General features: G+C 40.5%; 1 protein-coding gene across 1 annotated transcript in view; it reads left to right on the forward strand.

Annotated features, from left to right (window-relative positions):
- LOC134342423 (dynein axonemal heavy chain 8-like) overlaps nucleotides 1-21,569 on the forward strand; it is a 317,468-nt gene that overhangs the window by 129,401 nt on the left and 166,498 nt on the right. The window contains exons 30-36 of the mRNA XM_063040531.1: nucleotides 1,160-1,269; nucleotides 4,691-4,854; nucleotides 8,208-8,400; nucleotides 10,298-10,420; nucleotides 12,704-12,834; nucleotides 17,165-17,318; nucleotides 20,087-20,251. Coding sequence (XP_062896601.1) covers nucleotides 1,160-1,269; nucleotides 4,691-4,854; nucleotides 8,208-8,400; nucleotides 10,298-10,420; nucleotides 12,704-12,834; nucleotides 17,165-17,318; nucleotides 20,087-20,251 — 1,040 coding nt within the window. The remainder of the gene's footprint in view (nucleotides 1-1,159; nucleotides 1,270-4,690; nucleotides 4,855-8,207; nucleotides 8,401-10,297; nucleotides 10,421-12,703; nucleotides 12,835-17,164; nucleotides 17,319-20,086; nucleotides 20,252-21,569) is intronic.

Raw genomic sequence — 21,569 nt, forward strand, 5'->3', positions numbered from 1 at the left:
GGCTTTGTGGTCAAGTTTGTGGATGTTACAAAGACAGGTGGAAAAGCAGGTAGTGTTGAGGAAGCAATGAGGCTGCAGGAGGGCTTAGACAGATCAGGAGAAGGGGCAAAGAAGTGGCAGATGGAATACAGTGTCAGGAAGTGCACTTTGATAGAGGAATAGAAGCATAGACTGTTCTTTAAATGGTGAGAAATCCTCAAGAAGCCGAGGTGCAAAGGGACTTGGCAGTCCTCGTGCAGGATTCTTTAAAGGTTAACTTGCAGATTGATATGGTGGTGAGGGAAGTAAACGCAATGTTAGCATTTATTTTGAGAAGACTAGAATATAAAAACCAAGATGTAATGCTGAGGCTTTATAGGGCACTGATGAGGCTTCACTTGAAACATTGTGAGCAGTTTTGGGCCCCTTATCTAAGAAAGTATATGCTGACTCTGGAGAGGGTTAAAAGATGGTTCGTGAAAATGATTCCAGGAATGGTTGGCTTATCATATATGGAGCATTTGATGGCTCTGGACCTGTACTCACTGGAATTTAGAGGAATGAGGTGGGATTTTGTTGAAGCCTATTGAATGTTGAAAGGCTTAGATAGAGTGGATGTAGAGAGGCTGTTTCCTATAGTGGGTGAGTCTAGGACCAGAAGGCACAGCCTCAGAATACAGGGACATCCATTTAGAATAGGGATGAGGGCGAATTTTTTTAGCCAGAGGGTGGTGAATCTGTGGAATTTGTTGCCACAGGTAACTGTGGAGGCCAGGTCATTGGACATAGTTAAGGCAGGAGTTGATAGGTTCTCAATAATTCAGAGTGTGAAAAGTCACGGGGAGAAGGCAGGAGACTGGGTTTGAGAGAGAAATGGATCAGCCATGATCAATTGGCAGAGCAGATTCAGTGGACTGAATGGATTAATTCTACTCCTATGTCTTATGACCTACTAGCAGAGTAGCCAGAGGAAACCCATGCAGTCATGTGGAGAATATGCAAATTCAGACAGGCAGCATAAGAGGTCAGGATCAATGCTATGTTGCTTTAGATGGGCAGCAGCAATTGGAATATTTTTCATCAGTAATATTAAACTTGAATCTGCTTCTATTAAGTTCTTATTACCACAGTTAATTATTAATGCAAACAATACAATGATATTTTTTTAATTCTTTTCCAGGAGTTATTGGGAATGGATATTTTCAGTCTTCTCGAAACTTCACCCCTGAAATTTGTAGAGTGATAACAAAACTTGTAGCCACCAGCAGGATCCTCTGGCAGTGGACAAAGGTACCAAAGCTGTTGTAGATAGCTAGTTTAAAAATATAGAGAATATTATGGGCATGATGAAATAAAATTTCAGGTCAAACATAATACCTACAGGAGTAAAATAAATTACAGCCATTTACAATTGTAAACATATTGAGCATTTCAGTTTATTCTGCATTCTATTTTTATATGAGCAAAGTTCAAATTAAATTTATTATTGCAACCTTCTCACCAGGCTCGTTAGCTAACTCTGCTAACAGCCGCGTGACTCAACGGTGAGAAGGCCACCTTTCAGAATCAGAATCAGGTTTATTATCTCCGGCATGTTTCGCGAAATTTGTTAACTTAGCAGCAGCAGCAGTTCAATACTATACATAATATAGAAGTAAATAAATAAATAAATTGGTAAATCGATTACAGTGTATGTATATTGAATAGATTAAAAATCATGCCAAAACAGAAATAATATATATTTAAAAAGCAATATACGTCCAGGGTCAGTGTGATTTGGGGTTCAACTGGACAGGAGAAAGTTGTGATGTTTCAATTAAGGAACATTGATTATAGCAAATGCTGTGTAAATACTGCTTCATGAAAAGTTATCGTTTGCCAGAAAATTAACAGATTGTACACCAGTATAAAATGACAAAAGAAATATATTTACCGATTTTCAGATTTAACAAACAGCTACAGAAAAAGGACCCATTACAGTTTAAACCAGTCTAAATGTGTGTTGGAGCTCATTTCTGAAACTACCCCTCAACCATCGGGCTCTTGAACAAAAGGGGATAACTACACTCATTTAAGGGTTCTGTTATATTGTTACTTCATGCTCATTATTGTTATCCATTTGAAACCCATTTTTACTGAGTGTCTCTGGAAATGCTGCTCCTTAGCCACTCGCTCACAGCCACTGGACTCCACGGCAAGAAATCCACCTTCCTTGGGCTTGGTACATCTAGGGTGTGTACAACTTTTGTCCCGCCAAGCCCTGGTTTGTATTAATGCTGTGTGATTAACTGCCTCCTGCCTTTTGGCAAGAAATAACTGTTTGTACACTGCATACAATTATAAAGAAATGTATTTAAGAATGTTAATGTAAGAAACCTTAAAGGAAAGAAAGAAAAAGACAAAAAGAGCCCATTATACTTAAACATGCACGGTGAAGCGTGAATTTTTCAGAAGCTGTTGTTTTTGAGGTACACACTGTACCTTCCAAATGTCACTGGAAATCCATCCAAATAGGCTTTCCCACAGAAATATTGGTCCTTCTTCCTTGAAGCCACTGATCTGTACAAAGCATGTTGTATAACAGGGATGGCTTCTCCCAACAACAAAGACCTCGGCCCACACCAGTGTCCCTCATAAAAACTCTCCGCCCAGCGTTCTCTAGAACCTTCTCCCAATTCCATCATCTTGATAGGCTAACACCACATTCTGAAGTTGAACAACAAGGCCCCTTATCTCAGCTCAAACCCAAACAGGCTGAAAGTAGAACAGACTGCTCTTACAGAACTCCTAAATGAAATACCTACAGCACACCAGTAAAAATCTTAACGGGTGTACATGTTGATATCTGCATTTGCACAGTCTGTTTAGATTTCTGGATGTTTGCAGTTTACAATTTCTGTTGTATTGATTCGCTAAGTTTGCCACTGAGAAAAAATCTCAGCATTGTATGTGGTGACATGTATGTAGTCTGATAATAAATTTTACTTTGAACTTTTGAACTTTAGAGTAGTCAGCTGTCTCACTTTACTCATGTGCTGAACCCACAGTCTGCATGAAGGCACCCACCACAGTCCAAATTTCCCTCGAGGGCCATCTTGAACAAACTGGCTCTCTCAGGAGTATTGGTCCTTCCTCCTTGGAAAAACATAGGACAACATAGCTCCTTATCTTTAGCTGAAGCCAAAATACACTCACTAGCAGGGCACACTGCTTTTACAGAAAACTGCTAAAATAAAAATACCTCACAACATTGAAGTAGAAATCTTACCCAGGAAATTGCATTATAAAAGTACTTGTATGTCAACATATACTACCCTGAGATCCATTTTCTTGCAAGCATTCACAGTAGGTACAAAAAAAAACATTAGAATAAATGAAAAACTATACACAAAGATGGACAACCAATGTGCAAAAGAAGACAACTACAAATACAAAATAATAATAACTAACTGGATAATATTGATAACAAGAGTTTAAAGTCCTTGTAAGTGAGTCCATAGGTTGTGGAATCAGTTCAGTGAGTGAAGTTATCCATGCTGGTTCAGGAGTCTGATGGTTGAGGGGTAATAACTGTTCTTGATGCTGGTGGTATGGGACCCATAGTTTTTGTACCTCTTTCCTGATAGCTGCAGCGAGAAGCAAGCAGGGCCTGGATAGTGGGGATTCTTGATGTTGGATGCTAATTTCTTGTGGCAATGGTAGCGAGGGCTTTTCCAGTGAAGGACTGGGCTGTATCCACTACTTTTTTGAGGATTTTCCATTCATGGGCATTGGTGTTTCCATACCAGGCTGTGAAGCAACCAGTCAGGACACTGTCCACTGTGCATCTATAGAAGTTTGTCAGCGTTTTAGTTGGCATGCGGAATCTGCACAAACTTCCAGTCAAGTAATGGCATTTATGTGCTGGTCCAGGACAGACGCTCTGAAATGATAACAACAAGTAGAAGATGGTGACGTGACGCAGTGCGCAGCGGCCACTCTGGTGAATGATATCTGTAATCTGTCAAGTAGGGTGCCGTCAATTAGGAAGAGTTTCTCCCTTCTGCCGCCTGCTATCGGGGACTATCGGGAGTCAATCGGAACTTTGAGACTTTTTTTTTACCATGCCCATGGTCTGCTCTTTATCAAATTATGATGTTGCTTTGCACTGCTGTAACTATATGTTATAATTATGTGGTCTTGTCAGTGTTAGTCTTTGGTTTGTCCTTTTTTTTGTGATATCACTCTGGAGGAACATTGTATCATTTCTTAATGCATGCATTTCTAAATGACAATAAACGAGGACTGCGCGTCCTCATAATCTAAGTAATTTAAAGTTACTGGCCCTCTCCACCGCTGATCCCCTGATGAGGACTGGCTCTTGGACCTCCGGTTTCCTCCTCCTCTTGTCAATAATCAGCCCTTAGGTTTTGCTGACGTTGAGTGAGAGGTTGTTATTGTGGCACCATCCAACCAGACCTTCAGTCGCCCTCTTATGTGAAAATTCGTCCCCATCCTTGATTCACCCAACAAAATTGGTGTTATCAGCATACTTAAATATGGCATTGGAGCTGTGCTTAGCCTCACAGTCATATAAAGTGAGTAGAGCAGGAGGCTAAGCACACTGCCTTTGCGATGCACTTGTGCTGGAGATGATTGTCGAGGAGATGGTGTTGCCAATTCAAAAAGAATTTACATCTTTTAATCTTAAAAAGTGATTTGTTTTTCTTAGGTGAAAATGCTACCTACTCCAGCTAAATTTCATTACATCTTTAATCTGAGGGACCTGTCTCGCATCTGGCAGGGAATGCTGACCATAAAATCCAGTGAATGCTCTGATCTAGAGACACTGCTGGCATTATTCAAACATGAATGTACTAGGGTTATTGCTGACAGGTGAGTACATTGTAAATGGAGATAATTTTAATAAATGATTGTTTCTATTAAGGTGGATAATTTTTATCATAGTTTAAATGGATTAGAATTTACTTTGTCTCAAAACTCTCAGAAGCCTACAAGTAATTGCAAAATACTTGGTAAGTTTATCTTAACCAGAGTTAATGATCGTCAACCCTTATACCTTTATTTATTTGTTTTTTATTTTTAAATTTTATTTATTTTTATTTGGAGATACAGCGTGGAACAGGCCCTTCTGGCCCAAGAACCTACCTATTTAATACTAGCCTAATCATAATACAATTTACAATTACCAATTAACCTATTAAATCTTTGAACTGTGGGAGGAAACCGGAGCACCTGGAGGAAACCATCGTGGTTCATGAGAAGAACATACAAACCCCATTTCAGACGATGAAGGAATTGAATTCCAAACTCCGGAGTGCCCCATTCTGTAATAGCATTCTGCTAACTACTACACTACCATGGCAAATATCAACATCTTGATGCAGTGGGAATAGGAGCAAAAACAACAAAAATAATTGTATTTTGAGAAGTGAGCTCTGACCTATCAATATTTTCAGGATATGGATCAACAGTGAGTTTTTGAGAACATGAGTTTCTTTGATCTAATCCAACTGTATTTATATTTGGCAATATTTGCTGGACTTTGTAATGCTGCATTCAACAAGCGATTGACTTTAATTTGTATCTTCTCTTTAACAATATGGTTTGTCCCAAATGCTACTAAGTATGCACAAAATGAGAGCCATCAAGCCAAAAGGAGCATTGCAGTGATATTGTGCGTTCATACTCTGGTCTTTATGCTGGCAAAGCATTTTGAGAAGGGGATAATGATTCTGAGGAAAAGAGAAGAGCAGGAGGATTAACAAAGCAGGAAACAAAAATGAAATCTCTTTTTGGATGGAAATAGTTAATTGCTAAGTACTTGACTCTGGAGCATGATCTCAACAGTATTAATATTTGGTCTGATAAGTGATGAGTTATGTTCATTCTATAAAAGCAGACTACTGGGAGTTAGGATGGAAGTTGAGAAGCAGGACCTCAAAGGTAGTAATCTCGGGGTTACTGCCTGTGCCACGTGACAGTGAGTATAGGAATGGAATGAGGTGAAGGATAAATGTGTGGCAGAGGGATTGGAGCAGGGGGCAGGGATTCAGGTTTCTGGATCATTGGGACCTCTTCTCAGGCAGGTGTGACCTGTACAAAAAGTATGGGTTGCACTTGAATCCGAGGGGGACCAATATCCTGGCAGGGAGGTTTGCTAAGGCTGCCAGCGGCGGTGGTGGAGGCGGAAACAATAGGGTTTTTTAAGAGACTCCTGGATGGATACATGGAGCTTAGAAAAATAGAGGGCTATGGGTAAGGCTAGGTAGTTCTAAGATAAGGACATGTTCAGCACAGCTTTGTGGGCCGAAGTACCTGTATTGTGCTGTCGGTTTTCTATGTTTCTATTAAAACTGTAACTAACCACCTCCAAAAAGTCAAAGTCTACCATTTATAGATACATAAAATCATTAAGAAATAGAAGCATGATAAGATCATACAATCCCTAAGCCTGCATCACCATTCAATAAGATCATGGTTGATCCTGCATCTCAGGTCTACTTGGCTGCTGACCTGGCTGCTCTTGTCTTCCATTCCCTTAATGTCTGCAGGGTATTGTTCAGCTTCAAATATATTCATTCTCATATGTGATATAGAATATCAAAGAATGTCAATCCATTGCATTACATAATTTCTCATCTCAATTTTACATGCTAACCACTTTCCCAGAGTTTATACCTCTTTGTCTGAAGAGATTATCACTGACTTCACAATTTATAAATAACCAATTGGAAGGAGGGCAAATTGAATAGATTCTTCTAAAATTCAATGATGTCTTCAACATTGAAGAGAATTATAAACAAAGGGAACTAGCTGCAAAATAATGTCTGAGATGCATTGAAATTGCTTCTGTCAAAGGGTAGTGAATTTTTGTCTCAGAGGGTGGTCGAGGCCAAGCCATCAAATATATTTAAAGTATAGATGGTTAAGTATTTGAAGGATAGAGGAATTCAGGGCTATGAGGAACTGACACACAGGAGATGGAGGCCACATGAATATTGAATAGCAAATCAAGATGACAGGGACTGGTGGTTGAATCCTGTTCCTATTTTCTATTGTCTGTTTCTTTGGCCTTTACCAAGATAGACAGAGTGTGGAGCTGAAATACAGGGAAGAGACTATGCCAGAAATTAGCGGGGGGGGGGGGGTGGTTGGTGGAGCAGGGGGGAATATGGTTTTCAGTAAACAGCCCTTTCCATTAGGGTTATTTTTATGTTAGTATAAACACACTTCATAAAAAATGTGAAAGATATGGAGAAAAGAGTTACCTGAATGGGTGCAAGCTTAAGTTGGAGAAGTTATGATTATTCACCTTAGAACAAAATAAACCTACAGATGTGGAAATGTGGGGAAAAGAAAAGAAAATTCTGGAAAGACTCAGCTGCTCAGACAGCATCTGTGAAAAGACAAACAAATGATATTTCAGATAAAATATTCTTTGTTTGAATTAGAAAGGAAGGAATAAAAGTTTATATCAACCTTTGGAGAATGGGGTTTGGATAGGACAAAAGAGATATATTTGACAGGCTAAGGACAGCGTTGCACTGTTGAATAGCTGTAAACAAAGCCAAGGGATTGATAGATGAATGGATGCTGTTAGAGAGGGACAATATGATCTTTTGTTTGTAAAACTTTAAAAATAAGGGCATTTAAAGAGTGAGAACACAGACAAAGGAACATAAGGGCAACACACTGGAGGAAATCAGCAGATTAGGCAATGTCTGTGGAATGAAATGGACAGTGGCTAATGCTATCCCATAAATGCATTTAAAACGCTTTCTGCTACTGTGTTGTCTGCTCAAGCAGTAACTAGAATATTTATTTATTTTAGAGATACAACACGAAACAGACCTTTTTGGCCCAGCAACCCACCTATTTAACCCTAGCCTAAACACGGGACAATTTACAATGGCCAATTATCCTACTAACTGGTACATCTTTGGATTGTGGGAGGAAGCCCACACACTCACAGGAAAGACATACAAACTTCTTATAGACGGCATTGGAATTGAACTCCAACCACCGATGCTCCAAGCTGTAATACCATCACACTAACTGCAATGTCACCAGGGTGCCCAGTTGAATAGATTTTAAAAATTGTGTTAACTAAAATTATACACCCCTAAAAGGATGTACATACAGTTTTATGACTGATATCATATGTTGCTTCATCCTCAATAGTCATACAATGAATAACGATTAATCTGACTTTTATGCTATCCTAGGTTTATAAGTGAAGAGGATAAACTGTGGTTTGAAAATGCAATAACCCAGTGTTTTGAAGACAATCTCGGAAAAGATTTGTCAGAAAAGCTTCACAAAGAGCCATACTTCGTTGATTTTCTTCGTGACATGCCAGAACCAACTGGTGACGAACCTGAAGATTATGTATTTGTTGTTCCAAAAGTCTATGAACTGGTACATTATAGAATTGTCAGCTTTAAAGTGATCTTGTTTCTTCTGCTACTGAGTACTTATAAGGATGAGAATTTCAGCTTTCCTAAATATCATATCCTCTTACCTTCCTTAACCACATCTCTTTTTATCATTTCCCCTAAGAATTGCAATTTTTCTGTTGAATCTATTTACGCAAATTGACAATGAATTTAGAGTACAGAACTATCAGAAGTACAAATGCAAATTTCATGAACCCAAGTTTAATTCCTTAGATGTTCTGACTATTACTTTACTCAGGAAAAACAATGATAACCTCAGTAAGTCCTACCCATAAGCTTGAAGTGGAAGGCCAAAGCTTGACCAACCTATTAAAAAATTTATGGGCACTTACCATTCTATCTTTGCATGCCCACTTCTATCTCTAGGATTACAAGGGTTTGGGAAAAGAGCAGAGAAATAATGCTGATTGATTTGCTCCACTGTGAATCTGGCATAAACTTGGTGAGCTGAATGACCTCCTCCTGTGGTATTTCAATTAGAGTCAAAGTCATAGAACACCATAGCACAGAAACCAGATTCTTTGGCCCATCTAGTCAATGCTTAGTTCCATAAACCTGCTCCTAGACCATATCCCTCCATACCCCTCCCATCCATTTACCAATCCAAATTTCTCTAAAATGTAGAAATCAAACCTAAATCCACCACTTCTGCTGGCAGCTCATTCCACACTTTCACCACCCTCTAAGTGAAGAAGCTCCCCCTCATGGTCCCCTTAAGAATTTCAACATTCACCTTTAACCCATGGCCTTTAGTTTTAGTCTCACCCAACTTCAGTGGAAAAGCCTGCTTGCATTTACCATATCTATACTCCACATAATTTTGAATACCTCTGTCAAATCTCCCCTCATTCTGCTGTGCTCCAGAGAATAAAGTCTTAACCTATTCAGCTTTTTCCTATATCTCAGGTCCTTAAATTCTGGCAACATCCTTGTAAATTTTCTCTGCACTCTTTCAATCTTACTAATATCTTTCCTGTAGGTAGGTGACCAGAACTATACACACTACTCCAAATAAGCCCTCAACATTCTGTGCAGCTTCAATATATCATCCCAACTCCTGTTCTCAATACTTGGATTTATGAAGGCCAGTGTGCCAAAAGCTTGCTACTTGTGAAGACACTTTCAAGGTTCTGTATTCCCAGATCCCTCTGTTCTACTGCACTCCTCAGTGCCCCACCGCTCACCTTGTAAGACCTACCTTGGTTTGTCCTCCCAAAGTGCAACACCTTACACTTATCTGCATTAAGTACAGTGATTCCAGGAATCTTCATCTTCGAAGTGGACCTCTTTCCCATGCTTAGATATCCTGATCAGCCTTGATCCTCCCTGTGTTTGTTTCAGCCAAGTTTCTGATACATTCCCATATTCCCATGTTCCTAAAGTTTAGCTATTTATCTTCTGCATTCACTCATAAATTGTAATTTAGTTATACCATTAAACATTTTCAAAGAGAGTGGGGTGAGATGTGGGGGCTTATTAGCCATTCCACCTTAAGATAGAATTTGAATGCTTAATCTTAGTCCAGGCAAAACATTACCTGTGACCTTCCTGGGAACTGTTTTTTTTTAATCCCGGGTAACTCATATGGATAGAATACAGAAACAGAGATTTGCACACTTTTCTTCCTCTTTTAATCATTGTGTATCCTCTGATGTATGGCAATAGAAAATTAGTTAGCTGCATTTTATTACTTTGTTGTGCAGAATTATGAATTCATTTTCAAAGATCAAGCACTATGATGGAGTAAGTTTAGGTTACTTAGGAAGAATGAGCCATGCTAGTTCTGTGATAAATGTCATATCATTACCTTTCCGCATTTAGCTCTGATTGTCTTATGCTTACAACTGAATATGTTTCAGGTGCCAGACTTTGAATTCCTGACTGAGAAGTTGCAGTTTTATCAGGCACAACATAATGAAGGTGTCCGATCAGGATATCTCGATCTGGTCTTCTTCAAAGATGCAATGATGCACCTGATGAAAGTGAGATATGAAAATTCTAACAATAATCTAAAGTCACAGCCTCCTTTTAAAATACATTGCAGAAGAGATTTTTTTTTACATGGGAGGCTTATTAGTTGGACTGCAGCTAAATCAATAGGCCTTTTAGTTCAATACATGTCAAGTAGGTTAAGACTTCATTCAAGGTTAGGACTTCTCCACAAACCTGAGCCTGTGAGTTAAATAATGTATCTATTGATCCTGTTTACTGAATCCTGTATCATATCAAGGGTATGTTAGTATGCTGGCCAAATTATTGATACCATGTCCATAGAGCTGGACTGCTGATCTAGAATCTCTCTGTGACAGCCAAGGAAATTCAATTTAACCAATTGAATAAATTTGAAATAATCTCCATATATATGTAACCATGTGGTCAAGTTCATATATGATAAAAGTCAATAGTCAAATATGATTCACTATTGACTTTCATGAAGGAAATATGGCATCCTATCAAGATTGGCCTGTCTATTATCTCAAATTCAGAGTAACGTGAATGGCAACTGATATATTCATCCCAGAGGAGATTATGATGAGCTATACTTAACTGAGTGAGTGACCCCTCACCCTGAATCAGGATCAGAATCAGGTTAATATCACTGGCATATGTTGTGACACTTGCAGTTTTGCATCAGCAATCCATTGTAATGCATAATAATAAAAAAACTATAAATTATAGTAAGTATATGTAAAAAAAAAATAAGCAGTGCAAAAAGAGAGTAAAAAATAGTGAGGTAGTGTTCATGGGCTCATTGTCCATTCATAAATCTGAAGGTGGAGGGAAGAAGTTGCTCCTGAAACATTGAGGCTCCTGTACTTCCTCCTTGATGGTAGCAATGAGAAGAAGGAATTTCGTGGTTGATGCGGGTCCTTAATAATGGATGCCGCCTTTTTGAGCCATCTCTTTTTGAAGGTGTTCTCATTGCTGGGGAGGCTAGTGCCCATGACGGAGCCACTTGAGTCTGCATCTTTCTGCTGCTTTTTCCGATCCTGTGCAGTGGCCCCTCTGTACCAGACAGTGATGCAGCCAGTTAGAATGCTCTCCACACTATATCTGTAGAAACTTGCAGGAGTCTTTGATGACATACAAAGTCTCCTCAAACTCCTAATGAAATATAGCTGCTGTTGTGCCTTCCTTGTAATTGCATCAAAGTTGGACCCAGGTAGATCTTCAAAGATGTTGATGCCCAGGAACTTGAAACTGCTCACCCTTTCCACTGTTGACCCCTTGATGGAGGACTCATGTGTCCCCTGGATTTCCCCTTCCTGAAGTCCATGATCAGTTCCTTGGTCTTACTGATGTTGAGTGTAAGGTTGTTGTGACACCACTCAACCAGTTGATCTATCTCACCTCCTCAACACCATCTGAAATTCGGCCAACAATAGCTGTGTCATCAACAAACCTAGAGATGGCGTTTGAGCAGTGTCTAGAAGGAAATGTTACTTCTGCTCCGCACTGATTGTGGTCTTCTGTTGAGGAAGTCAAGGATCTCTAGAGGAAGGTACAGAAACCCAGATTTTGGAGCTTGTTGATTAGAACTGAGGGTACGATTGTGTTGAACACTGAGCTGTAATCAATACACAGCAGCCTGAAGTAGGTATTGCTATTGTCCAGGTGGTCCAAGGCCAAATGGAGGCCCAGTGAATTTGCATCTGCTGTGGCCTATTGTGATGATAGGAAAATTACAGTGGGTCCATGTCCCCGCTTAGGCAGGAGCTGATTCTAGTCATGGCCAACCTCTCAAAGCGCTTCATCATAGCAGATGTGAGTGCAACTTGGTGATTCGTTGAGGACCCTCACCCTGCTCTTCTTGGGCACTGGTATGTGTACTTGATGGTGGTAGAACAGTGGTCAAGTGCATTGGCTTCTCTGGCTCCACAGGTGATATCTTGGTGGTATAGTGTAGTTGTTCAGAGACGTTTTCAAGTTGTCCAGAGATGTTTTCAAGTTGTCCTGGTTGAAATTCCCTGCAATGATAGGGAAGGCATCTGGGTGTGCTGTTTGGTGACTGCTGATCATGGTGTTCAGCTCCTTCAGTGGCTGCCTGACGTTGGCCTGAAGTGGAATTACAGCACTACCAGAATGATAGCAGAGCATTCCCTTGGGAGATAAAGTGGATGACATTTGACTGTGAATGAAAAATAAATTGGCTTTGATACTTTGCTTTTGTGCTGCAGTGACAGTGATCAGCCTTGATTGTTTACACTGTGGCTTTAACAGAGAAAAGTCTTTATCTCTAAAACTACAAAAAAATTATTTTACAGATATCTCGTATAATTCGAACAGATTGTGGAAATGCTTTGCTGGTTGGAGTTGGTGGTTCTGGAAAACAAAGCTTAACAAAGTTGGCATCCTTCATTGCTGGATACAAAATCTTTCAGATCACTTTAACAAGGTATATGCAACAAATTGCAGCATTTTATAATAGTAGGCAACATTCACAGACTAAACTAGATCAATTTTCTTGCAAAGTCATGAAATTGGCAATGGTCCACTCAATAAACATTCTGTACTTAATTTCTTTCACAGTTTTGAAAATATTCCTTAATAAGATCAAGCAAAGGTTATTCTCACTTCAGGTACAATCCATCCTGTCCCCCATCATCCCATTGCTTGCTTTGCTACATTGGATCCCAGCTAAATAATTGCTAGTTGTTAATATTCTCCTTCTCAGCTTGTATCACCACCACTTATATTATTCAATTTCTCTTAGTTTTGATTCCATCATGGACATTGCCTTTGTGTTCTCCTCCTTCTTTCTCTGCAAATTAATACTATATGGTTAATAACCTTTGTTGGATATGAAAACAACAGTGAGGAGTACTTCCAGCAGTTATCTTGGGCCTTGGTGAGAGTATGCCCAGAGTGTTAGATATAGTTTGTTCTCTTACCTAAGGAAAGATGTACTTACCAAAGAGGAAGTACAGCAAAGATCAGGTTCCACAGATGGAACTTCTGGTGTACAAGGAGAGGTTGAATAGACTTGGGTACTTTTCCCATTTCGCAGCTTCTGGGTGAAGAAAAGAATCCCCAGGTTCCACCTAAATCTCCTGCCCCTTATATTAGGTCTATGCCCTCTTGATATATGTAGATACCTTTGCTAAGGGGCAAGATATTCATATCTACCTTACATAATTCCTATAATTTTTATACCTGATCAGATGCCCCTCTCAGCTTTTTCATCTAAAGATCATAAGACATAGGAGCATAATTAGGCCATTTGGCCCATCAAGTCTGCTCCACCATTTCATCATGGCTGATTTATTATTCTTCTCAACCCTATTCTCCTGCCTTCTCTCGATTAACCTTTGATGCCCTTACTAATCAAGAAACCATCACCCTCTGCTTTAAATATACCCAATGACTTGGCCTGCACAGCTGTCTGTGGCAATGAATTCCACAGATTCACCACCCTCTGACTAATGACATTCCTCCTCATCTCTGTCCTAAAGAGACATCCTTCCATACTGAGGCTGTACCCTCTGGTCCTAGACTCCTCTACTAATAGTGAAGGGAGGAGGAAGAAAGTACTGGAAGTTTGAGAATTGATGGTTATGTCATCAGGTTGGAGGCTATCTGGATGGAATATGAGGGATTGCTTCTCCAACCTGAGTGTGGCCCCATCATGGCAATAGAGGAGGCCAGGGAACAACATGTCAAATTGGGAAGTTGAATCGATATAGCAACCAGGAAATCCTGTTTTTTTGAGGCAGATAGAGCAAAGGTACTCAACAAAGCGGTCCTCCAATCTTTGTCGGGTCTCATCAATGTAGAGGGGGCTACACTAGGCATACCGGATACAGTAGGTTACCCTGACAAGTGTTGCCTCACCTGGTAGGGCTGTTTGGGGCCCTGATTGCTAGTGAGGGAGGAAGTGTAGGGGCGGGTGTAGCACATGACCCGTTTGCAGGGATAAGTTCCAGGAGAGAGATCAGTGGAGATGGATGAGTGAACAAGGGAGTCACGAAGAGAGTGAACCATATAGAAAGCAGAGAATGGGGGCGGGGGGGCAGAAAAGATGTGCTTGGTGTAAGGGTCCCATTGTAGGTGGCAGCAGTTACAGGGTATAATGTGCTGGGTGTGGAGTCTGATGGGGTAGTAGGTAAGGTAAGGAACATTTGATGGCTCTGGGTCTTACTCGCTGGAATTTAGAAGGATGGGGCGGGCGGCAGGGATCTCATTGAAACCTTTCGAATGTTGAAAGGCCTAGACAGAGTAGATGTGGAAAGGATGTTTCCCATGGTGGGAGAGTCGAGGACAAGAGGGTACAGCCTCAGGATAGAGGGGCATTCATTGAAAACAGAGGTGCAGAGAAATTTCTTTAGCCAAAGGGTGGTGAATTTGTGGAATTTGTTGCTACAGGCAGCTGTGGAGGCCAGATCATTGGGTGTATTTAAGGCAGAGATTGTCAAATCCTTGATTGGACATGGCATCAAAGGTTACGGAGAGAAGGCCAAGAAATGGGGTTGAGGAGGAGAAAAAAAAGGATCAGCCATGATTGAAAGGTGGAGCAGACTCGATGGGTCAAATGGCCTAATCCTGCTCATATGTCTTATGGTCTTATAGTCTTATAGGAAACATCCTCTCCACATCCACTCTATCTAGGCCTTTCAATATTAGATAGGTTTCAATGAGATCCCCCCTCATTCTTCTAAACTCCAGCCCATATCTCCTATTCATCAGTATGATTCTGTAGCCAAATACCATCACCATCAATTTTTGATTCATATTTGAATTTACTAACCATTTTGTTTACATTTCTATCCTGAATGTTAATGCAAATAACAAACAAAAAGGGTCCCATCACTGATCCATGTGGCACACACCGGTCACACACTTCCAGTCACAAGAGCAGCCTTCATCATCACCCTCTGCCCTGTATCACCACGTTGATTTCAGGTTCATTTTGTCAAATTACCCTGAATGGGCTCTTACTTTTCATATGTGTCTCCAATGTGACAATTATTTAAGTTAATGTAGACAATATCAGAGGATATCTAAATGAAGCTGAGAAAAATTCAATACATGGTTAGCAATTAAAATAATGGTTCGTATTTGTTGTAAGTTGGGTAGTATAATTGAGTTTAACTTGAGTTTATTTGGTAAATTAAGGTTATACCAAGGATTGTGTGATTATTGAGATAGTCGTTATTAATATATCAATCTGAGTAACATGTGAGAAAGATTTATCCTCTTTCTTCAGTTTGACTTGAAACATTAACTCAGTCTCTCTCCCAACAGGTGCCGCTCAACCTTCCTAGTTTTTTCAGGATTTTATATGCCAGATATCAGTATTTTAGGACCTGAGCTTTGCAGCCTCTTTTTAAAGTTGTTTTTGTTTACCTGGGTTACATTCATTTTTCCTGGTCTCTACATTATAGAGACTGCAGCAGTTCACTTGAAAAGTAATAGAAATATATTCTCAATTGCAGTGATATCAGCAGTATATTCTCAATTGCTGCACCTGAAATGAGTATTGGATCCTGCATTGAATACCTTCCAACACCAGACTATCTTTGAGCAGCTAATCCAGTCTCTTCTTAGATTGTGTTCAAGGTGCTGCTCAAATAAGCATTGTTACTGTTGCTATATTACGAGGGGTGATTGATATGTTCCTGGCCTAAGGTAGAAGGAGTCAATTTTAGAAAACCTAGCACATTCATTTTTCAACATAGTCGCCTCCTACATTTACACACTTAGTCCAGCAGTCGTGGAGCATACGGATCTTAGACCTTCAGAAAGTGTCCACAGATGGGTGATTGATAAGTTTGTGGCCTAAGGTAGAAGGAGATGAGTTATACAGCTCTCATTACATGCACATGCAGGTCAACTGTTTGGATAAAAAATTGGCTTAAAGGAAGAAAGCAGAGGGTAGTAGTGGAAGGAGAGTATTCTGCCTAGAGGTCAGTGACTAGTGGAGTGCTGCAAGGATCTGTCCTGGGACCCCTGATCTTTGTGATTTTTATAAATGACCTGGATGAAGAGGCAGAAGGATGGGTGAGTAAGTTTGCGGACGACACGAAGATTGGAGGAGTTGTGGATGGAGCTGTAGGTTGTTGAAGGTTCAAGAAGATATAGACAGGATGCAGAGTTGGGCAGAAAAGTGGCAGATGGAGTTCAATCCGGATAAGTGTGAGGTGATGCATTTTGGAAGGACAAACCAGAAGGCTGAGTACAGGGTTAATGGTTGGTTACTTAAGAGTGTGGATGAACAGAGGGACCTTGAGGTTCAAATCCTCAAGGTCTCTGCACAGATGGATAGGATAATTAAGAAGGCCTATGGGATGCTAGGCTTCATTAATAGGGGGATTGAGTTCAAGAGTAGAGAGGTCATGTTGCAATTCTACAAATCTCTGGTGAGACCGCACTTAGAGTATTGTGTTCAGTTCTGGTCACCTCATTGTAGGAAGGATGTGGAAGCTATGGAGAGGGTGCAAAGGAGATTTACCAGGATGTTGCCTGGGTTGGAAAACAAAGCTGTAACGAGAGCTGTATAACTCATCTCCTTCTACGTTAGGCCGCAAACTTATCAGTCACCCCTGCTATGGGCACTTTCTGGAGGTCCAAGATCCGTATGCTCCATGACCGCTGGACTAACTGTGTAAATGTAGGAGGGGACTATGTTGAAAAATAAACGTGCTAGGTTTTCTAAAATTGACTCCTTCTACCTTAGGCCACAAACTTATCAATCACCCCTCATATACGTATTTCATTATGTCTTTCAGAGCATATAATGCTGGCAATCTGATGGATGACTTGAAGATACTGTACAAAACAGCTGGAGCAGAAGGGAAGGGTATCACTTTCATATTCACTGATAATGAAATCAAGGAAGAGTCATTTCTTGAATATCTCAACAACGTGCTCTCTTCAGGAGAGGTATGCAGTTTCTTAAATATTTGTGGTAAGAATATACAAAATAGGTCCATGTAAAGGACATAGAGCCCCTCAGGTCTGCCCTGCCATGTAATATGATCTGTCTAGCTCTCAGCTCCCCCTCTTCATTAATCTACATCAATCTTCACACTCAGCTCCTCCTCTTTGTAATTCTCAAATTCAGCTCCTCCTCTTCGTAATTCTACATCATTCTTCACTTTCCATTAACTATTTATAGCCATCTTTACAAATATAGGATAGCATCTCATGTTGTGTCTTGTAGTTTCTTTCTCTTTCACTCTCATCCAGCAGGTGGATTTAAATATTCTTACTTCCCTTTGTAACTGCACATTCAGATGCAACAAACTAGACAATAAAAAAAAAGAAATATCTTCTCAAGTGTTTTATTAGCTGATTAATATAATTGTTAGCATGCTATGTGTGTGGATCCCATGTCTAACTACTTGTTAATGATATCTTAGAGAGCAAAATCTTACCTAAGGTATTACCTTTCTGCAGAAATTCAAATCCTGTGTCATGAAATCTTACCACTGAAGTACAGCAAAATATGCAAATACCTTTTTTATGAAGTGATCAGCTAATGATTAGTTTTTATCAATTGGAGCTGCCTTGGGTCAGAACTATGGCAGCTGGAGTTCACCATTGGGAAGGGCAGATTTTGGATTGAAGAAAGATTTTTCACCTCCCCTATCATTTCCCGGCATCTGCCACAATTTCCTTTCTTCCCTCCTCCACCTGCCTTACACCTCACCTGAATCCACCTATTGCTTCCGTGCTCTTGCTCCATTCCTTCCCTTCAATGATGTATACTGTCTTTCAGTCCAGATGCAGTGTGAAATATCAACTGTCCATTTCAGTCCACTGATCCTCCCTGACCCACTTAGATCCTCCAGCCTTGTGTCTTATGCACCGGATTCTAGCATCTGCAGTCTCTTTTGCCTTCCTTTTGCTAGTCCACTGCAAAGTCTCTTCAAGATAGAACAGTGTTGAAGAAGTTTTCTTACTCTCTATCATAGGAATTCTGTGAGACTCATTCTCACTCCTCCCCCTATGCAATCTCTGCTGCTCTCCTGCTCTTCAAACATATTATCCACCTGTCACCTGCCAGTTTTTGCTCCACCCCTTCTCTCCATCATTTTTATGCTGGCTGCTTCCCTTCTATCTTTCAGTCCAGATGAAAGATGTCAGCTTAAAATGCCGATTGTCCATTTCCCTTCACAGATACTGCCTGGCTCAGTGAGTACTTCTAACATTTTATGTAATGCTCTACCCTTTTTCTAATCAGCCCATTTCTTGCCACTTCTTCCTTATGAGATAACCTCCTCACTTCAGGAATAAATGTAGTGAACCTAGGTCGCAAGTACAGGTATAGCCTATCTTGAATAAGGAGACCAAATCAAGACACAATACTCTGGACATGGTTCCACTAAACCTGTATTGTTGCTGCAAGTCTTCCTTTACTGCATCCCCCATGCAATAAAAGCTTACATTTCAAATGACATCTTGATTATTTGTTTCCCTGGCACATAGCACATTTTCCAAACTATGGTCCCAATATTCATGTCAGAGGTTGCTTGCCAAATGCCAAACTGTCATTTGGCGTGCAGTACAAGACTGATTTATTACTGTGCATACATGATTGAGAAAAGTGCTGGCCTTACTTGCAGATGTAGCTAGCAACTAGAATCCATTAAAGGCCCTTCCATGGCTACCACAAAAGAGCCCAGCAATGAAGGAACCCAAAAAATGTATCAATGCTCCTCAAACTAAATTCCAAATTTTTTTTTACTATCAGGAGTATTACCCCATTTTAACTGCCCCACCACCACCTCTGCAAATATTCTTTGTCCACTACAGCGATTTGGATCCTATTTAATACCTTGATTGATCTACTCTGCTCTGATTTTCCATTTGACTTGCTGATCTCCTCGCTAATCACATTATTAGCCACTTCTTAGATTTGAATACCTTCCCAATTTCCTAATCATTTACCAGGGCATCAGTCTTTCTCCTAAGATCAGCCATCTCTCTGCCAAAAATCTACATCCTGCATCACAATCTTCTCCCCTCACATCATCTCTCCTTCCTAACACTACAACCTACTTTGTATCACTCAGTGAGTGACTTCTACTTTCTGCCATTGTTAGTAATTGTGGATGAAGGGCCCTTAATTACGATCGTGAATGTCAGATCAGAATATTCCATTTCTAGTATACTCGCCCCGATCTTCATGCAGAGGAACTTCAACATCTGAAAAAAAAGTAGAAGAATTTTTGGGCTTTGGCTCCACAACTGCCTTTAAGCTGACAAGACTGGAGTAATCTAATTGATCTTCCATAATCTTGGTAATTATTGGAGAATATTTTCCAAAGTTGCACTGTGTAGTTTGTGTGCAGCAAGCAAGCAATTGTTTGGTAATCTATGCTCGAAGCTGGTTGATGGGAAGAGATTACATGATGAAAGCTTCCGGACTATATCCAACCAGACTCCCTCAAAACCCAGCACATGTAGAGTGGGCTGCGTGGTGACCTTCTGAACTGTATGGGCAATTTGATGAACTTTGCTGAAATCTAATGGATCACCTGAAGTATAACTTATTCACTGTATCAAGTATTGTGACAACTAAATAAGTCCATCTAAAGTAATTGCAACTCAAACAATAATTTTTACCAATCATAATAAGTTGCCTGAACCGATCGTAATTGCAGCCATTATCATGTTTGAATTGTTGTCTTGTTTTCCTTTGATAGGTGTCAAACTTATTTGCACGGGAGGAGCTTGATGAGATTACTCAGTCACTTATTGCACCGATGAAGAAAGAAGCTCCTCGTATTCCTCCCACTTTTGACAACCTATATGAATATTTTATAAAAAGAGCACGGAGGAATTTACATGTCGTCCTCTGCCTATCACCGGTCAGTGGCTTGCTATTATCAATGATTTGTAACTAGACAGTGTTTTTAATTTGTTTAGAACCAGAATTTCTACCTGCTCAGGATTTCTGTATTGATGTGAAAGTATGAAGTAAGGGCTCCTATATGTTTTGTAAATGCTCTACGCTTGCCACTGCTGGTACTTGGGCCATGTTGTCATGCCTGAAATATGTCTTTTTGAATATTGAAGGTCAAGGAAAGATTGACACTCAGCTTAAATAAGTTAACATTTTAGAACAAAGTCCATTGATGACTTTGGAAGAGGAAAAGTTTAAAATCGAAGTGTTCTACAAACTGGTTCAGAAATTGAGCAACCTGGGCCTTGGCAGTTCGCTGTGCTCATGGATACTGGATTTTCTGAGTAACAGACCCCAAAGTGTCAGGATGGGAGAACACACCTCATCTACTCTCATCCTGAACACCGGTACACCACAGGGGTTTGTTCTCAGCCCCATCCTCTATTCTCTTTTCACCCATGACTGCCCTATCATTCACTCCTCCAACACCATTGTCAACTTTGCTGACGATACCACCCTAATAGGTATCATATCAGACTGTGATGAGACAGCCTATAGGTACAGCATTTGACAGAATGGTGTTGTCATAATAACCTGGACTCGAACATCACAAAAATCAAGGAGCTGATAGTAGACTTCAGGAAATCAAAGTGCGTCGAGCACTCTGCTCTGCACATATACGGGAAAGAGGTGGAGAGAGTAGAGAGTTTCAAGTTCCTCGGCGTCCACATCTCGGCTGACCTCACCTGGACTGCCCATATCTCTTATCAGGTGGGGAAGGCCCAACAGAGGCTCTACTTCCTAAGGAAGCTAAAGCACGCTCTCTTCCCTCATCACCTGCTGATCAACTTCTATCGGACAACTATAGAGAGCCTCCTGACGTATTGCTGTGCAGTGTGGTTTGCCAGCTGCACAGAACAGAACAGGAAGGACTTGCAGCGGGTGGTGAGGGTAGCAGAGCGGGTTATTGGCACAACATTACCCTCCCTCAGAGACATTTATACTGGCAGACTTCAAAAGAAGGCTACTTGTATTTCAAAGGATCCCACTCATCCTGGACATCACCTGTTTTCCCCTCTACCTTCTGGGAAGAGATACAGAGCATTAAGGACGAAAACAAAGAGACTCCTTAACAGCTTCTACCCACAAGCAGTGAAATGTATAACACCCACTTCCCTTCTCCTGCCCCCCTCCTAAGACGGCAGCAGCTAAATGCATCACACTTCCAGGAATGGCAGGTGTGCAATAGTCCTACCCCCCCATCCATATATTATTAATTTTGG

This window comes from Mobula hypostoma, chromosome 2 (genome assembly GCF_963921235.1).
Source record: "Mobula hypostoma chromosome 2, sMobHyp1.1, whole genome shotgun sequence".
Classification (NCBI taxonomy): domain Eukaryota; kingdom Metazoa; phylum Chordata; class Chondrichthyes; order Myliobatiformes; family Myliobatidae; genus Mobula; species Mobula hypostoma.